At 39.5% G+C, this 18,949-nt stretch overlaps 1 protein-coding gene across 3 annotated transcripts in view; it reads left to right on the forward strand.

The window, feature by feature from the left end:
• arsb (arylsulfatase B) overlaps positions 1 to 18,949 on the forward strand; it is a 65,936-nt gene that overhangs the window by 29,944 nt on the left and 17,043 nt on the right. For all 3 annotated transcript variants that reach the window (XR_007956712.1, XM_052020679.1, XM_052020680.1), the window contains exons 5-6: positions 5,076 to 5,319; positions 14,080 to 14,150. Coding sequence is in view for 2 of the 3 variants with exons in the window: in XM_052020679.1 (XP_051876639.1) it covers positions 5,076 to 5,319; positions 14,080 to 14,150 (315 nt within the window). In the remaining variant the exon portion in view is untranslated. The remainder of the gene's footprint in view (positions 1 to 5,075; positions 5,320 to 14,079; positions 14,151 to 18,949) is intronic.

Genomic DNA, 18,949 nt, shown 5'->3' on the forward strand with positions numbered 1-18,949 from the left:
TTTCAAAAATTCTTAAGGGGTAGATGCAGGGATGATGTTACCTCGGCTGTGGTGTCAACCATTCAGGACCAAGGTGAGGAAAGATGTCTTCATCCAAAGGGTATTGAATCTTTGGAATTCTCCCAAGTAGGTTGTGGATGTTCAGTCACTGAATATATCCAAGGCAGTGACTGACAGATTTTTAGATATTAAAGGAACAATGGATAGGGTATTAATGCAGGAAAGTGGAGATGCAAGAAAAGATCAGCCATGATCTTACTGAATGTTGGAGCAACTTCAAGGGGCCAAATGGCCTACTCTTTAGTGGTCTATTCATATTTTATATCCTTTTATGCTTTTATCAACCCAATATCCTGCAGAAGTGTGACTTGCAATAACTGAAATGTACTGTGCGCCCAAGTATAGATGTAGAACGACAAGACAAAACACAAATATGTTAAACCACAGGTATATGAACAACGTTCAATATTTTCACTATCTTCTCCCTGTCGTGAACAGCAATGATGCTCTTTCTGAGCTTACCTTCACCCCTCCCCCACATGAAAAACAAAATGACCTTTAAATCATGGCCACACACTTACACAATAAAATACTACATTAAGGTCTCAGAGTCTTGCATCTCTGCAGGCTCCACATTTGCTTTCTGCCTGCAATTAAGCATAATGTCCAGAAATTCTTGAAGAGAAATCCTGGAACAAAGGATATTAAAACCATATATTTGTCAAACTCTGTTGCCAATCAAAACAAAATCCTTTGAAAAGATCCCCTGAGATGTCAATCATGGAAGATTGTGAATTGAATGGAATGACTAGACTTATTAATCCTTCTCAATACTCTGAAGAGTCTGTGGTTACAGGGCCTTTCACCTCTCTAGTTAGCTATGTGAGACTGTCACTTAGGACAGAATGGAGCCAAAGCCCTGCACTTAACAGATATTTGCATGTTAAATCCCTTTTTTTCCCTAATGGGGACCAAGTTCAGTCACATTAATGCATTTGACATAACAGGCCATAATTATACTTTCAGCTGCTTGATGTATCATCTCACTGTGTTAGAAAGCTACTTCACTCTAACCCAGGAGCTGTGACCAGCAAGCAAGAAACTAATCTTTTTATAGCAAAGCTGCTTCAATTTTTGTGCAATTCTCATTGTGCTGACTGTAACTCAATCTATTATAACTGTGCTAATAAACCCAGACCTGCAATTACTCTCCTATGGCAATTTTATGATTTGGAGTGGATTGTAACAGAAGGTTTTGAAACCAGAGAAGGGGCACAGCATGGGAAAGCTACAGAATCTCTCAAAAAGAATATAATTACCATTTTTCTTTGTAAAAAAAAGAAGCAAGTCCTAGTTCTCAGTGCTCAGGGGTATGCTAAAGTGGTATTTAGCCACACAGGTCAGGGATTGTCTGCTTGTCTCGAGCTGGCTGCTGTCAGCCAGGACCATTGGGGATGCATTAGCATGGCGATTATAGTTACTGTGGCAGTCTGCTCTTGGGATCAAGGATGAGTAGCTTCCACTGAGGAGTGGAAAGAGTCTATGTATCATTTCTTGTAATGTGGGATAGACTTTGCAAACTAGCTACCACACGGGTTTGATTGAGTGAGGACCTAGTCCAGTGGCAAGGAAGTCCAAATCAGTTGGATGGATTCACACCTGCAGGGACATGGATATACAGTATACTCTCTCCTCCTCAGCACCCCCTACCTCAGTCTCCCTATCTCTGACCCCTTTTCCCTAACTGCCTCCCTCCCTCCATCTCCCCACTCCCTTGGTCTCTTCCCCCCACCCCCCCTCCGCATACCTCTTTGTTATCCCATTTCCTCATCCTGCCACATCGTTTGATTTCTTCCCCTACCCCACACCCATTCCAACCCCTCTGCTCCAATCTCTGGCTGCTGGCTGCCCTCTCTCTAAGAGTGAGGCTGCTCATCAACTGCTGTGGCTCGCCCTGTTCAGGATAACCCCCATCCACTGCCAATTGTAATTGTATTCCCATCCCACCCCACGCCCCACCTGCACCCTGTCCTGGTCCCAGCAGCATCACCCAGAAGCCCAGAAAACCTCAAGAGAATCATCATCTGCGGTCTGCTGGGTCCCAGCACATTGGACAGTATCCACATATAGAAACAGAAAATCCTCAACAGGTCAGGCAGCATATGCAGTGAGGGCAAGTATTAATGTTTTTGACCTTTTGTCGGTAACCAGAGACATGAGTTCAAATCCTACAAGCCATCTGGGAAATTTAAATTCAAGAAATTAAATACATCTGAAATAAGAAGCTGGTTTTGGTCATTGTAACCATAAAACGTCCAGGTTGTCATAAATGCTTATCTGATTTATTAAAGTCCCGCATAATGGAAACTTGCCATTATTATCTCTAGCCTACGTATCTTTCTCTTGGGGTCAAATATGTCTTCCTTTCACTCCAGTTTTGTGGGTTCTGAACTGACTGATGAGGCCAAAATGGGAACTGCAGACGTGCTCCCAGATGGAGCAGGAGGTGCTTGACAGGGCAGATGGTAGGTAGTTTGTGAGGTAGTGTGGCCCTTCTATGGGGCTTCTGTATGCTCCCAGTGTATGGCTTGAGGTTCTCAATACCATCCCGAATGTTTCTTCTTTACTTTGTGTGATTTGTGGCCCAGAGATTTGCAGACATCAGTGGGACTTTCGCCTTTCTTCAAGGGGTCTTTGAGCATGTCGTTGAACCGCTTCCTCTATCTGCTTGCCAGTACTTGGAATAGCATGTCTGTTTTGTGAGTCTGATGTCAGGATGCAAACAATGTGGCTTGTCCAAAGTAGCCATTTGAGTGCAACCAGGTCCTCATTGCTGGGAGAGGACACTGACTTTGGTTTGCTTATCCTTCCAGTGTATTAGGTGGATTTTACAGCATTGGCGGTACTTTTTCAGTGTGTTGAGGTGCCAGCTGTAGGTAGTCCATGATAGACCATGAATTTTGTACCAATTCTGAGTCTTCAAATACCCTTCTCTTCCAATTGATCAAAGACTTTGCTGACACCAGGAAGGTGATGGTGAATTTTATCATTAAGGTATGCATTGGTTAAGAGATGGCTCCTGAGTTTTGGGTATTGGCCATATTTTCCAGGGTCTCACCCTAACTTTTATTGGCAGGGGGCAGTGTGGTGCAGCAGGGGTGGTTTGCTTGAGGATATTTCGCCTTGCAGATGTTAAGTGTAAGACTCATCCACACATGGTTCAATGCCTTGGTCAATGAAGAGTTGGAGTTTGACCATGGAGCGTGAGCAAACACAAGTCATTTATATAATATAACTTAACTATGATGGTTGGGGAGACCTTGGTTCTGGAGCATAGTTCCTATAATTTGAATGATTTCCCATTAGTTCTGAAATTAGCTCCACTCCCGCAGGATGTTGGAGGTGAGGAGCAACATTGCAATGAGGCGGATTGAAAAAATTTTCAGGATAATGGAGCAGCCTTGTAATGCAGACTAGCTCTGTATATGTCCCCAGACTCACTAGCATGATAAACTTTTAAGTAACCTCTGAAATAGTCCAGATCAAGAATGCCAAATAAAAGCCGTCTGACAATAGGGAATGAAAGCATTGGATTCAGGTAGTGGTAAGCCTTCAGATGGAATGTTAAACTGAGGGCCTATGTGCTTGCTGTACTTGACTGTGTAGAAGTCGTTGCCATTCCAAACAGAGCACCAGGTCTGTCGCTCATGGCCAACATACTTCTCTCGACTAATGCTTCCAAGAAACATTAGTTTATGTGTTGTCCAGCTTTATGTAATAAGACTTGGTTAATTAATAATCTTGGACTCTACACTTGCCTATGTATATGATTACCCTGTAGAAGTAATGATTGGGTCCTAGCTGTTTTTGATGTTCTGAGGATGTGAATGATAGATATTTTTGGCAGAATTTGAACAATGATGTGCTAAAATGTGAATTATCCAATTCAAATTTAGCATTTTGAGTAACACGAGAAGTGGTTTAACAAAGCAAAATTTGAGTAAACAGTGTTTGAATTAAGCTTTCTTAAAAGAACTGCTGGAGGAACTCAGTGGGTCAGGCAGCATCTGTGGAGGGATATGGGGATAGTTAATGTTTTGAGTCATCAACTACTTTTGTCTCCACAGATGCTGCCTGACCCACTGAGTTCCTCCAGCAGTTTGCTTTTTTTGTTGTTCCAGTTTCCAGCATCTGCAATCTCTTGTATCTCTGTCTTGAATTAAATAACTTTTGAATTAAGCATTGAAACTTAAGTGTGCCTTATGCTTTGTTCTTTATTGCTCGTTTTATTTCTGTAATGCTCTCCTTTAGCAGAACCTTCCCATTACACAAAAGGGAGTGGAGGTAATCTGCATGAGGATATCTCCTGAGCTTCAGTCTATTAACGATGAACATAAAGCTGGAGTAGATCACGTCTCCCAGGAGCCTATTCCACCATGTCAGTCATATCATGGCTTTTGCTGTCCCCCTGGTCCATTTACTGCTTAGTTTTCATTCCTCTGATTCCATTAAAGTTCAAAATCTATTAAGTTCAGCCTTAAATATACTCAAACCGAACATCCTTGGCCCACTAAGATAGAGAAAGCCAAAGATTTCAAATCCATACATTAAAAAAAAATTAACCCTGTCTTAGTCCTAATCAAAGGTTATGTTTCCTAATTTGTTTTCAGCAAGAAGAAACAGGTTTCTTGGTATTGTCCCACTCTGTTCCCCTCAAAATATAGTACGCTGTTGAATGATCTCCTTTCATTTTTCTAAACTCATTTGACTATAGATCAATCTTCCCCCTTGGTCTCTTCAGAGGCTTGTCCCCTCAGTCCCAGAAATCACTCAAAGGTATTCAAGGTAAGTGCATCCTTCCTTGGGTACAGACATCGGAACTGCGAACAGAACTCCAAATGTGGTACTTCCAGAAGCCCTTGTGCATAGAATTATAGTATTTGTAGAAAGGCCCTCACAATAAAGGCTAGTATACCATATTTCTTCTAATTTGTACCTGCAAGTTACTTTATGCATCCATGAAACCAGTACAACCTAAATGTTTGTCATCTTTTCTGTTCCGTTTTTTTATTTAGACAATGGAGGACAGACCTTGTGGGGTGGAAACAACTGGCCCCTGCGAGGAAGGAAGTTGACGCTGTGGGAAGGTGGTGTCCGCGGTGTGGGTTTTGTCTCCAGCCCCCTGCTAAAGCAGAAGGGCAGAGTTAGTCGGGAACTCATTCACATCTCTGATTGGCTCCCTACTTTGGTATCTTTGGCTGGAGGATCCACTACAGGCACCAAACCACTGGATGGCTTTGATGTGTGGAAGACTGTTAGGTAAGACTATCTAGAATTACAGCAAAGCAAATGTTCAGTGGAAACGTTTCACACTATTTTGAAGATGTGTAGAAGGACATTCTTGCCTTGCTATTCTGTATTGAAGTACAGGTATGTCAAGATTGACAGTAGCTATCCATAAAGTAAGGTTGCAAGATTATTGGCAATTTTATTCTAATCTGAGCTTTTCAGTTGAGAACTTTTGAAGCTCTTCTCTTCTGGTCTATGTTATTCAAAAACAATGCTGGCCTGCGATCTTTGGTAGTATTTACCATTGGTTGAGTCTTCAAGCCTCATTTAAGATGTTTCAAGATGTAATCGAGTGATGCTGTGGTACTAAGATGTTGTCTTTCAAGTGTGGACCACCTACAGTGTAGCAATTTACCAAGGCTTCTCCAACAATACCTCCCAAATCTAAGACCTCCGTCACCAAAATAATCAAGGACATCACCCAAAAAATTCCTGCCTAAATTGCATACTGTTCTAATTTGGAAACGTATACCATTCATTCTCACTGGGTTAAAATTTTGGAATTCCCAGCCCAACATCACAGTGGGATTATTTGTACCACAAGCACAGTCGTGGTTTAAGGAACTATCTCACTGGCACCTCCCTGAGGGGCATTAAGGATGGACATTAAATGTTGGCATTGTCAGTAATGCCCATAAATACATGAATAAATATGAACATGAATTGGGCCCCATCTGCCCCTCCAAGTGGATTTAAAAGCTTCCTTGGCATAATTAGAAAAGATGGGAAATTCTGGTGTCCTTCATTTATCCCTCATCTGCATGGAAAATCTCTTAACTGCTTTTTGTGAGATTTTGTTGTTATTATCAAGGCTACAGCACAGAGGTTTTGTCCAACTTGTCCACTTGAGCTTGCTTTCATCGAGTCCCATACCATACTGTCCTATTTTCATTCTTGTGGTGTGCACATATTAGTTGTGGCTTTACCTATATTACCACAGCAACTAAAATTCTACAGGTGCTACATTTATTGTGGGTTCTTTAGGAAACTCTGGGAAGGTAACAATTATTTTCTTAAGAAGGTGAGGGTGGTAGAACAATTTAATATTAATACTGAAAAGAAAAATATCAAATGTTACATATTTAGAAGTGGCTGAGTTCTGGTATTTATCACATCAAGAAATATTGGATGAGATTGCTGGGGCCTCGACCAAGATCTTTGCATCCTCCCTAGCCACAGGCGAGGTCCCGGAGGACTGGCAAGTAGCTAATGTTGTTCTGTTCCTTCAAGAAGGGAAATAGGGATAATTCTTGTAACTATGGACCAGTGAGTCTCATGGGAGTGACAGGAAAGCTATTGGAGAGGATCCTTAGGGATAGGATTTATGAGCATTTGGAAAACCATGACCTCATTAGGGACAGTCAGCATGGATTTGTGCAGGGCAAATCATGTTTTACTGACTGAGTTTATTTTGAAGAGGTGATGAAAGTGATCAATGAAGGTAGGGAGGGATGTGGATGTTGTCTACATGGATTTTAGTAAGGCGTTTAACAAGGTCCCTCATGGAAGGCTTATCCAGAAGATTAAGATGCATGGGATCCATGGTGACTTGGCCATTTGGATTCAGAATTGGCTTGCCCATAGAAGACAGTGGGTAGTGGTCAATGGGACTTCTGGCTGGAGGTCCATGACTAATGGTGTTCTGCAGGTTACTATATATTTACTTGGATGAAAATGTAGATGGGTGGGTTAGTAAATTTGCAGATGATATAAAGATTGGTGGCATTGTGGAAGATTGCCAAAGGATGCAGTGGGATGTAGATTAGTTTCAGATGTGGGCAGAGAAATGGGAGATGGAGCTTAATCCAACCAAGCGTGAGGTGTCGCACTTTGGGAGATCAAATGTAAAAGGACAGTACACAGTTAATGACAGGATCTTCAACAATGTTGATGTACAGAGAGATCTAGGGGTCTAAGTCCACAGCTCCCTGATAGTGTCTGCACAGATTGGCGGCATGCTTGCCTTTATTAGTTGAGATACTGAGTTCAAGAGTCAGGATGTTCTGTTGCCGCTTTATAAAACTTCAGTTAGGACACATCTGGAGTATTGCATTCAATTCTGATCACCCCATTATAGGAAAGGTGTGGAGGCTTTGGAGAGGGTGCAGAAGAGGTTTACCAGGATGCTGCCTGGATTAGAGGGCATGTGCTATAACAAATTGTTGGACAAACTTGGGTTGTTTACTCTGGAGTTGCAGAGGCTGATAGGTTTATAAGGTTATAACAGGCATAGATTAGACAGCTGGTATCTTTTTCCCATGATCAATATGTCTAATACTAGAGAATATGCACTTAAGATGAGAGGGGGGTGAGTTCAAAGCAGATGTGAGGCATGTTTTTTTTACACTGAGTGGTAGGTGCCTGGAATGCACTATCTGGGTGGTAGTGGAGGTAAATACGATAGAAGCGTTTAAGAGACAACATCATTGTCTGAAGGGCTTGTTCCTGTGCTGTACTGTTCTATGTTCTATCACACTTCCATCTTGAAAGCAATCTACTGATATGGTCCACAATAAGATCTATATTGTGTAGAGTAGGATTTGGTCTGGTAGCCTGTGCATATTGGGCACGATGAGGAACCAGCTGTGGAACAGGCTGTTTTATATCCAGCATTATGTAATAAGATGAGGTTAATTAATAAACTTGAAAATCAAAAGAACTGTAGATGCTGGAAATCTGAAATAAAGATAGAAAATACTGGAAGCATTCTGAAGGTTAGGCATCATCTCTGGATAGAAAAACATGGTTAACATTACGGGTTGGAGACCTTTTGTCAGAACTCATAAAATGTCCCAGTTTCTCTTTCCATAGATGTTGCTTGACCCCTTGAGTGTTTCCAGCATTTTGTTTTTTATTATTAATCAATTTGTAATTTTTTTTTCCCCCAGAAAATTCTTTACATGCAGTGTTTGATAGGGATATGGTCAAGTCCAAATCAGGGGGTTAGATGTAAACAAAGGTAATTATGGAGGCTTGAGGAATGAGCTTGTTAAAATAATTTTGGAAATTGAATTAAATGTTGTGACAGTAAATTAGCTATGACAAACATTCCCAGAAATAATTCATAAATTCTCAGTAATCATCTTTCTTGTGGAATTAGACCACACTAGAAAAGTATTACAAGCATGCAGACCAGAGAAGTTAATGAAAAGTATTAAGATAAGAAGCTTATGATGTTGCCAAAATGTTTGTGACAGTTTTAGATATTAGCAAATGATGACTAAGGAATTAGAAGTAAACAAGCAAGGAAGAAGTTTTTACAGAAAAGTAAGTGGGAGAAATGAAGATGAATATGATTCTCTTGGAGACGGCGACAGGAGAAATAATAATGGGGAAGAGGGAAATGTCAGAGACAATGATTTTTGTATTGGTCTTCAGAATAGAAGACACACGGATCATAGCAGAAGATGAAAATAACTAAACCGTAATGACAGTGAGGAACTGGAAATAAATTTGTATTTCTGTTTTAAAAGTACTGATGAAATACACTGAACTAAAGGCTGACATCCCTAAATCTAGTGCCTTATCAAATTAAAAATTTTAAGTGAAGGCTGCAAAGATAGGGGATGCAGTGGTTTTGATCTTTTGGATTTCCCTCCTTTTTAGAACAGTCCCCATTAATCGGAAGATAGCAAATGTAGCCAGCTGTTTGTGAAAGGAGAGAGAGGGAGAGAAAGCGCATTTAGCTTGATAGCAGTACCAAGGAAATTCTAGGATTTATTATTAAGGATACAGCAATAGTGCAGTTGGAAAAAATAATTAATTGTCAGGAGAATTTTATGAAAAGGAAATTTGTGTTTGGCAAATCTTAGTCTTTGGAGAACACATAAAGGTAGATAATGGAAACCAATGGATGTATTATATTTCCGTTCTCCAAAGACCTTCAATAAGATGCCAGGTGAGATTATTATACATGCTTAGGGCATGTGAAATTGAGGGTAGTAATTTGCATGGCTTGAGGAATGATTGACAGGCAACACCAAGGAGAGGAACAAATTAATCATTTTCGGGTAGCCCTGGTGAAACTAGCAGAATGCAAAGATGGGTGCTCCGATCAATACCAGTGGTTTGGATTAAGGAATGATTTGAAGTTTATGTGATTATAAAGCTAAGTGTGAAAGTAAGATACGGCTTCATAGGGATAGTAGTTTAAGTTGTTGGGCAAGAAGGCAACAGAAGTTGTTTGAAATTATCCACTTAAAAACAGTAAAAAGTAATTTTTTTTTAAAAAGAAGGATAAATTCTAAATATTGCAATTCAGAAGAAGTTTTTGAAGCTATGATGCTGGTTTAGCATCTCAACTTCCTTCATTAGGAGATCGCCCACCATCACAAAAGCTGGTCTCCAGCCAATTAACTCCTCATAATATCACAAAATGGCTGAGAGCTCTTGGAAACGGCAAAGATTGTGTGACTAGAGAACAATTCAGCTCAACTGAAAATCTGCACTCCAGAACTCTGGCCAAGTTGTTCTAGTGCAGTTACAATATCAGCTTCATTCCAGCGATATGGAAAATTGGCCAGGTATGTCCTGTTCTCAAAGCAAGACAAATATAATCCAGCAAATCCATCTACTTTCAATCATCAGCAAACTGATGGAAGCAATTGTCAACAGTGCTATCAAGTGCCCCTTACTTGCCAATAACCTACACACGATGCCCAATTTTTGGTTTTGGCAGACCACTTGGCTCCAGACCTCATTGCAGGCTTGATCCAAAAGATTTGACTTCCAGAAATGAGGTGAGGGTAACCGCATTTGACATCAAGTAAGCATTTGTCAGACTGACAACAAGGTGCTCTGGTAAATTCAAAGTCAATGGGCATTGAAGGGAAAACATTCCATTGGAACTGCTGAAGATGTGCAACATTAACTGTTTCTCTTTCCATTGATGCTACCTGACCTGCTGAATTTTTTTTCAGTGCTTTGTTTTTTCAGATTTCCATTGTCTAGAGTTATTGATTTTCATTCAGGATAAGAAATTTATTATCTAGGACCAAAATGAGAAACTAAATGGGAATGTTGTGTATCTTTGTAATTCTCCACCCCAGAGGATTGTAGATGCTCAGTTAGTATACTTAGACAGAAGACTACGGGTGTCTGATAACTAACTGAATTGAGGAATCGAGAAACTAGAGGGCAAAGTGGATCTTCTGTAGATGTTCACCGATGGTTCTTATTGAGTGGCCAAACTCTTCCAAGAGGCCATGTGGCTGCCTCCCTTTTTCTTTTAACTTCATACAGTACTTTAGCACTTTGGGAACTGAGTGCATTTTTATTAATTAGAGGAAGAGTTGTAATCAGTATTTATTTAGTATACAATTTGGAAATAAAAAGGGAATTTGGTGTGAGCTACTGAACACTGGTTCATAGTAGGGTATAAGCGGTTAGCAAGGAAGCAGATGATATAAATCTGTTTCAGTGGTAATAGGGGTGGGGAGGTAAGATGTTTTCATTACCTCTTATTTTAATGTATACACTTCATACATTTAATCCGGGAATGATATTATTGAAACTCTGAAAGCAGGTCACTTGAATAGGAAGTATAATCAGAAATGACCAACACTAAAATCAGAGCTGCAGAAGTGGGAAACAGCCACATCTAGTTGGGACCTGTTCAAGACTGCCTTTCTCACAAAGGGCCTGGTAATTATTTCAACCTCTAGCCTATTTTAATATGCACAGGATAAGCAAGCAATTACTTGGGAGGCAATAAAATTAACTTTCTTTTCCCCCTTGTACCTTGGGTAACAAAAAAATAGATACTGTGAAATGTTTATGAGTGAATGCTAAATCAGGATTACACTTACAACTTGTTATCCATTAACTCAGTACTCCCTTTGCAAAATTAGAATCCAAATTGAAACATGATGACATGCAAGTTTGAATTTTTAAGGTCTCCCCTCTCATGATATCTGAACAGCTGAGTTTCACAGTGTCTTTGGAATGTGTGAATTAGCCCTGTAACTGGAGTGTTGACTGTTGTGCTGCAAATGACCTGCTTGGTGAACAATGCTGCATTTGTTTCTTGGTGAGATTAGTGTATATGTTTGTTTAGTTGTTGCCATTTCATAATTTGTAGTGAAAGTGATTTTCTTATTGACTACAGAAGTAATTAAAATGTGACTGTGTAATGTAGGTAATAGATGTGAAGTGTAGAATTCTTTTTAAAAAAAACAATATGCTGACTAGTTAAAAGCATGTGATTAATGACTTTCTGGTAACATTTAAATTCTACTTTTCTACCTTTTTGAAATATACGCAACTCATTGGTAATGTTTTTTTTAAACTGCTAATGAGGTACTTCAATGTGGAAGAGGCACCATGATTAAACTGAGGCCCTGTCTGCCTCCTATATCGATGTAAATGATCCCTTAGCACTACTTCTGCATCATCTCTTGAATACTGCTGCTAACGTTATCTGACTATTATCATTTCAGCGTTTGTTAGATCTTGCTCTGCACAATGTGGCTGTTATGTCTTCTAGATTGCATTAATATCTACACTTCCAAAGTACTTCATTTGACTATTAAAAAAATACATTGAGGGGCACTATGGGATATGTGGAGATTGTGAAAGGCACTGTATGAACATGAGTTCTTTTATATGCTGGCCTTGCTACTCACAATGGGTGCAGATTGGCTTCTCCCTTCTCCTCAAGGTTTAACTGAATCCATAATTTCAGTTATAACACAATGGGAGGGTCCTCAGTGCACAGAAATTGGAAGGTCTGCCATCCCTTAGCTCCTTTCTCTGGGATGAAGCTTTAGGGTTCCAGTTTAAAGTGGTATTAAAGATGGGGGGGGGGGTGGTGGGGGGGGGCCGTATTTCAATCTTTTGGGATTATGCAAGATTTGAGTAGCAATATGTAAGAATATAATAAGTAGAGGTAGGCCTTTTGATATTTTGAGCCTGCTCCATTGGAAGTGCTTTTCCTGCACTATCCCTATTTCCTTTGATCCCCCTGGTATCCAGAAATGTATCCATTTCTGTTTTCAATGAAGTTGCCAGGGTATTGAACTCCAAAGGTTCAATACCTTCTCGAGTGATGATCTCTCTCTTCATCTTCGTCCAAAATGGTTTACTAATTCATTCTGAGACTGACCTCTGGTTCTAGACTTCTCAATTGGGGCGACATCTTTCCTGCATCCAGCCTGTTGACCCCTGTAAGAGTTTTGAAAGTTTGAATGGGATCTTTTCTCATTCTTCTAAAATGCTAGAGAGTATAGGTCTAGTCTACTCCATCTCTCCTTGCACAGCAAACCCACCATCCCTGGAACCAGCTGCGTGATAAATAGGATGCTGGATGCTAGTTGAAATAATTATTCTAAAGAAAAAAATTGTAATCCCACAGTGAGCTAAAGGCCTCTTTTTCTGTTATTCCTAAAGCAGAATGCTCCAGATGCTTGCAATCTGAACTAAAACAAAAACGCTGGAAATACTCAGCCAGTCAGGCAGCATTTGTGGCAAGAGAAATGGTTAACATTTTGGTTGATGACCTGATGAAAGGTGATCAACCTGAAGCATTAATTCTACTGTAGTCCATTGAGTATTTCCATTATTTTCTATTTTGTCTCTCTTTTAATTCTCTTTCTGTTTCACCACAGCTGAGATCGAGTATAATTTTCTCTTTGCTCCCAAAGCTCTGTAAGTGCAGTAATACAATATGAACTGTGTGTGGTGGACAGGCAGTAACAGGCCTCACTGCTGTAGCTACCAAGCCAGGCTATAAAATCTTGCACTCCATTAAGGACTTACTTGACCCTGGAAATGTACTTTGAACCACTTGGTGTCTGTACCAAATACACAGTGATTATCACTAATGTGAACCAATTTTATATGCAAGTACATCTTTCCTACTTTTCCAATAGTCCACTTATTTTTTTTAATTCTAATCTTTACCAGTAAACTCTTTTATAGCTTCAGTGTTTTCTAAATGATTGTTATGTTTGGCCTTTTAATATTTGTCTAACAGAATCAATTGAATCTGAGCACTTCTTCCACTTTTCCAAAGTTGTTGATGTTTCATTGTGTCAGTTGTAAATCTAATCATGTCTGCTTGGGAAATTACCCCTAGTGTGCAGAGGTGGGGGGAGAATCTGGGAGAATTGGTGGCCATGTGAAGGAAAATGGGTTACAGGGAATTAACAGGATTAATCTGACAGCCAGAGTTGATGGGCCAAAGGGCCTCCTCTTTTGTCACAAGAAATATGAAATTGCATTTTCCTTTTCAAGAATGAAGCAAGAGAAATAAAAGAATAGCTATATTATATAGTATAAAATACACCAAGAAAGGTAATAGTTTCATAGCAGAAGTGAACCAGTTCTGTCGCAGTGACTTGTTCACTAGGACAGCAATGGCAATCCAAGGTAAAGTATAGCTAGGAGTGTCCTTTACCAGAGAATTGAAGTAGAAAGCAAAGGCAGTGCTTAACTTAAAAGGAACTCTAAACAGTGCTAGAGTACTGGATGTTACTGTTTTCTAAAGAATTGACCTCCTTGTACAAAATGTAGTCAGAGGTCAGAGACCACATTTGTTTAAATTGCAATTCACCATGAATGGAGTTAATTGCTCAGATGAATATTCCACCTCCCACCTTGCTACAACTACTTTACTTCCTTTAAATGGTGAATAAACAGCTTGAAGGGCTATTGCATTTTGGAATATTTGGCTTTGTGATGTTAAGTTGTATAGAAAGTTTTAAAAGTAAACTTCAATCCTCTTTTTTTCAGTGAAGGACATTCCTCACCTAGAAATGAACTGCTTCACAACATCGACCAGCTCTATGTTGATTATTCTTCATGTAAGTGTAATTTTCTAAAGATATTTACTTGGTAATTTATTGAGTGTGCCTGTCAGTCATCAGTATCCTTGGCTGTAAGACCTACAGTAGATTATACCTTCCTACTGTTCAATCTGCATCCATCCAACTGCAAATAATGGGGCAGCCATTACAGAACTTAATAACATGAGAAATAGAAATGAGAATAGGGCATTCCGCCTCATGGACCTGCTCTGCCATTCAATAAAATCATGGCAGATCTTATCTCAGCACCACTTTCCTATACGGATCCCACATCCCTTGGTTCCTTTAATATCCAGAGATCCATTGACTTCTGTCTTGATGTACTCTGTAGTTGAACCTCTGTAGTCCTCTTAACTACTGAGTCCCAAATATTGACTTTCTGTTTGGGAAGATATTACTTATTACCTACTGGCCCTGAATTTTGAGACGCTGACTCCTGGTTCTGAAGACCTCTGCCAGGAGAATCACCAACTTTGCATCTACTCTGTCAAGCCTCTTATGAACTTCCTATGTTTCATTGAGATCGCCTCTTGTTCTTCTAAACTCAAGACTATAGCCTAGTCTCATTAAACTCTCTCTGTGTGATAAGCCCGCCAACCCAGAAATCAATATCCAGAGTTTTCAATAAGTTCTCATCCCTCTACCCAGGAAAAACCATAGTTTTGAATAACCCCTGGACTCAGCCAGAAAGTGCTCTATCAGACATGTGGTGCATGGTCCCATCCTGTACTGTTCATATCTTTTTCCCATCAGATAATCTCCAGCCCTCTTACTCCTCCTCAACTCACATAAGCCTACGTTCCACCATGCCCTTCTTCAAATAAAGAGGCTATTTCATTATTTGAATATGATATTTATCATCTATTTTTCAGTATTACTCAGTGGAACTGAAATCTATTTCTGTACATCCGTTCTGCAACACAAGTTTGCAGAGTCCCAGTTCGGTAGAGGACTTTTCATGCCATTTCACATTATTGTTTGCTTTACATATTGGTATCGAGTGGGCATATCTTTCATTCCAGGGGCACCTGAACAATAAGCACCCAACTAAGTTAATAAGGGTCACTTCAATGAATAGCAGTGCCTGAAACACTGAAATCTTTGCCTGTGGCATTGAGAGCTTTTGGCTGCTTCAATTTGGATTAACAAAGTTCTTAATTGTTTCACTTTTAGGTTTACTAGTTCTTGCACCCAACCCTAACTCCCTTAAGTATCTGAAGGATTGCAAGAAATAATGTTAATTAAAATACAAATCTATAGGAAGTATACTCTACATTCATCTCCTCCTTGCATATATGCATCACCTTCCACTCCACCTCAGTCTTTCCCAAGACCAGAGCATGGCTTCCTTCTTGCAAGCAGAAAGCTTTCGCAACACGTTGCAATCACCTGATAAGCTCTTCATTTACCTTATCCATTGTTCACTCTTGAAGGTATTATGCTTAATGGCCTTCACCATGGCCCTCAAAAGAAACTACTTTCCAGTTCAGGTGTATGTATGTTTTCATTTGAAATGTTTGCATTATATTTACAGTCAAGATTTGATTTTGTTTGCATTTCATATAATGAAGGCCTATGCTGTGTGCTTATGATACCTAAAATGAGGTGTACAATTTCCCATAATGTCATCATAATCTCTGGCCTCTCATTATCTGGTCCATTTGGAATGTTGATGCATCTGATCAATTCCTACCTGATGTTTAGGCACTCAGTAACAGTTCATTCCTAAAACATGAAAATGGTTGTGTCCAAATCCCAGACAAGGTAGCTTTGGGTGAAGCTCGATCAGTCCATCCATTAATTGTAACTTGTTTATTCATTAACAATCTAGAAATTATTTCACTTATTGCTCTCTGTATATAAAGAGGAATTTACTAATTAATTCCAAATTCAATTACTGTGAACTCTGACTCCTTATTGTAATTAGCCTGTAAATGATAAATTATTTTTTACCTTATTTTACTATCTTTTAGTTTGTACTTTCAAAACTGAAGAAATATTTTCCCAGCTTTTCTTTTTTTTTGCTGTACCTTAAGATTAATAGATCAGTTTATCTTAAATTTTTATAAACTAGGAGGGAGAGGGTTTGAATTTTGCCGGTATTGAAACTTTTTAATTCAGTCTTTTAGAATTAAACACCACCCTCACTGGGAAATGCCTTGGCACCTCCACCATTTATTATCCATTACAATGATCTACTACCAAACTTTTGTTGCATTTGGGAGGCTGAATGATGGTTTGTGAGTAAATCTCAAGAATTACAATAAATTCACATTAGCAAAGCCTTGGAGATAAGAAGGTAACAGTATGGAGAGCATACTGGATGTGATGCTATTGCAGTACCATTATTGCAATAAAGTGCCACTAATTGGAGTCATGTGCAATAGAGACATTCCTTTTTGGCTGAGTGATTTACATGTGTTTCTTTATATAGATACCACCGCTCTAATCCTCGTTTTGTTTGAAACTGCAAAACTTGCCAATTTTTCCCAGTTTTTAATCTTGCTTGCATCAGCGCCTGGCATATGGAATGTTAGACTTTATCATAAGGATGTGGGAGTATTACAGTGAGGAAGTCCTGCTGCTATGGAACTTCACTGAAATTGCACCTAGAGTGCTGCAGGCAATTTTGGTCTCCTTATCCAAGTAAAATATACTTGACTTAAAGGAAGTGTAATAAAGTTCATTGGTTTTTGGGAAAAGGCTGCTTATGAGCAATTGAGTAAAATAGATCTATACCCCTTCATTAGAAGAATGAAGGCTGATCTAAATTGAACTGAGGTAAATTGACCCAGATTATGGAGCAAACAAAAACCAGAATGCACTACGCTGGGAGAAATTGTCTTGTGGGAGGAAAATAGAAGCACCTGCTTGCTGTCTAGACAGCTTACAGCTGCTGTAGCAAATGGTTGTTCTTCAGTTCCCAGGGTAGCCCTGAGTTTTCCACATCTCTGACAAGGAAGACAAGTAAAGTTTTTTTGGCAGATTTTAAAACTAAAGGCATCTGAAAACATTTTTCCTTTGTGCCTTTGTGTTGGTACCCTTTGCGTACTTGTTGATTTCTTGCATTTGCTTGTCATATTTCCACTTTTTCTCTGAAGGTCACAAATTAAGGGATGGTTCAAACAGGATTGTCACACCTTTATATAAAAAAGCCAGCAAATTCAACTTTAAAAATAACACACAAAGTCACATTGAAATGCTAAGTGCCTTCATTCCTGCTTTAGATGAGGTTAACATTAATAACAGAAAACTAGGTCTAGTGTAAGTGAAATTGATTGACTCTCATTTGGCTTTGAACATAGCTTGGGGCTCTTTTTTTAAATAGAATCTTTCTGCCTAGATACAAAATAATGGATTTTACCACTGGAAGTTTCTTCTCATTCTGTGTGAATGTGTCTTTTGTAGTATGTTTGAAATCGCTTCTTGAGCAATTTCTACTTGGTTAAGGTTGCATCACTATTTCTGCACAAAGTGGGATGTGGTTTGGTAATCTTCTGCAAGTCTGACCTAGAGGCTGCACTGACTTCTGTTACAAGGAGTAATTTTAACCAATGCTTTGTATATAACCATCCTCCACTGACTAGAGAGAGTACCCTGCTTCCTTCAAGGAATGTAACCAATCTGCTTCTCGAATGAGTTTTGTGTGTTGCAGTCAGTAGAACTGTCTCTGCATATGGTTTGCTGTTGTGCAGTGTTTGCTTGCCGAGTAAATGCACTTTGCTGATAAATAGACTGTCACTTTTATTCTTGCCATGTTGCCAAACTCATTGGTTGGATAATGATGTCAATGGACTCTGGTTACAGCAGGGTCATGAGCAAAATTTTGACCGGTTTTCCAGTATGGGAGTGAAGGGAAGCACCCAATGCAAAAAATACTCAAGGGGTGAGAAATGAGAATATAAATAACAATTTGGTGACATGAATGTTAATCGCAGTTCAGAGTTACAAGCCATGCAGTGGTGAGCTCTAGAGATGTCTGTTTAAAAAGTCTGTGTAGTTCATGGAAAATGCTACTGAAGTGTCTATCAGTGGAAGTGAAACCTATTATAAAATAGTTTCTGTCAGTCACATTTTACTGAATACAATTTATTAACATCCCAAAGGCCAAGCAAAATTGCTGTCTACATCTGCCTCCTTTCTCTACAATGTCCACCCACCACTTGCACACACTTATTAGTTGTGTAGTTATTAAGTGCCTTTGTTGCACTTTTAATTGTAACTGGGGGGTTCATGTATTAATTAGAGCAGACCTGGTGCTTTTCAGCAGGACCAGTGCTAGGGTGGAGGTAAAAACTTTCATACGTAGAAAACTTACAGCCTCTGGGGGGGGGGGGGGGTGGAATTGCCTCAAGGTATAGGCTTACCATTTTGATATTGTACATTTGCACTGCAGATAGTGCAGCTGTCTCTGTTCAAGTGATCCACGTTCAATCCTAACTTCTGATCTATCTATGTAGAGTTTGCATATCCTCCTTGTGGCCACATGGGTTTCCCCTTGGTGCTTTGGTTACCTCCCACATCCAAAAGTCATGCTGATTGTTAAATTTAATTAGCTACTGTAAATTACTTCCAATATAGGTTGGTGGTTGGACAATCGGAGGGCTGTTGATGGACATGTGAGGGTGAATAATATATGAAAATGTGGGAGAATGGGATTGATCTGAGAGTTGTCATACACTCTGAGCTGTATGAAATATATAATATTTTCAGCAATGTTGCAGTTTTAAAATGGATAGAAATGGTAGGCTTGATATGGAAATTTCTTAATGAATGCCAGAACTGGCTCTATAGAC

Source organism: Pristis pectinata, chromosome 7 (assembly GCF_009764475.1).
Source record: "Pristis pectinata isolate sPriPec2 chromosome 7, sPriPec2.1.pri, whole genome shotgun sequence".
Classification (NCBI taxonomy): domain Eukaryota; kingdom Metazoa; phylum Chordata; class Chondrichthyes; order Rhinopristiformes; family Pristidae; genus Pristis; species Pristis pectinata.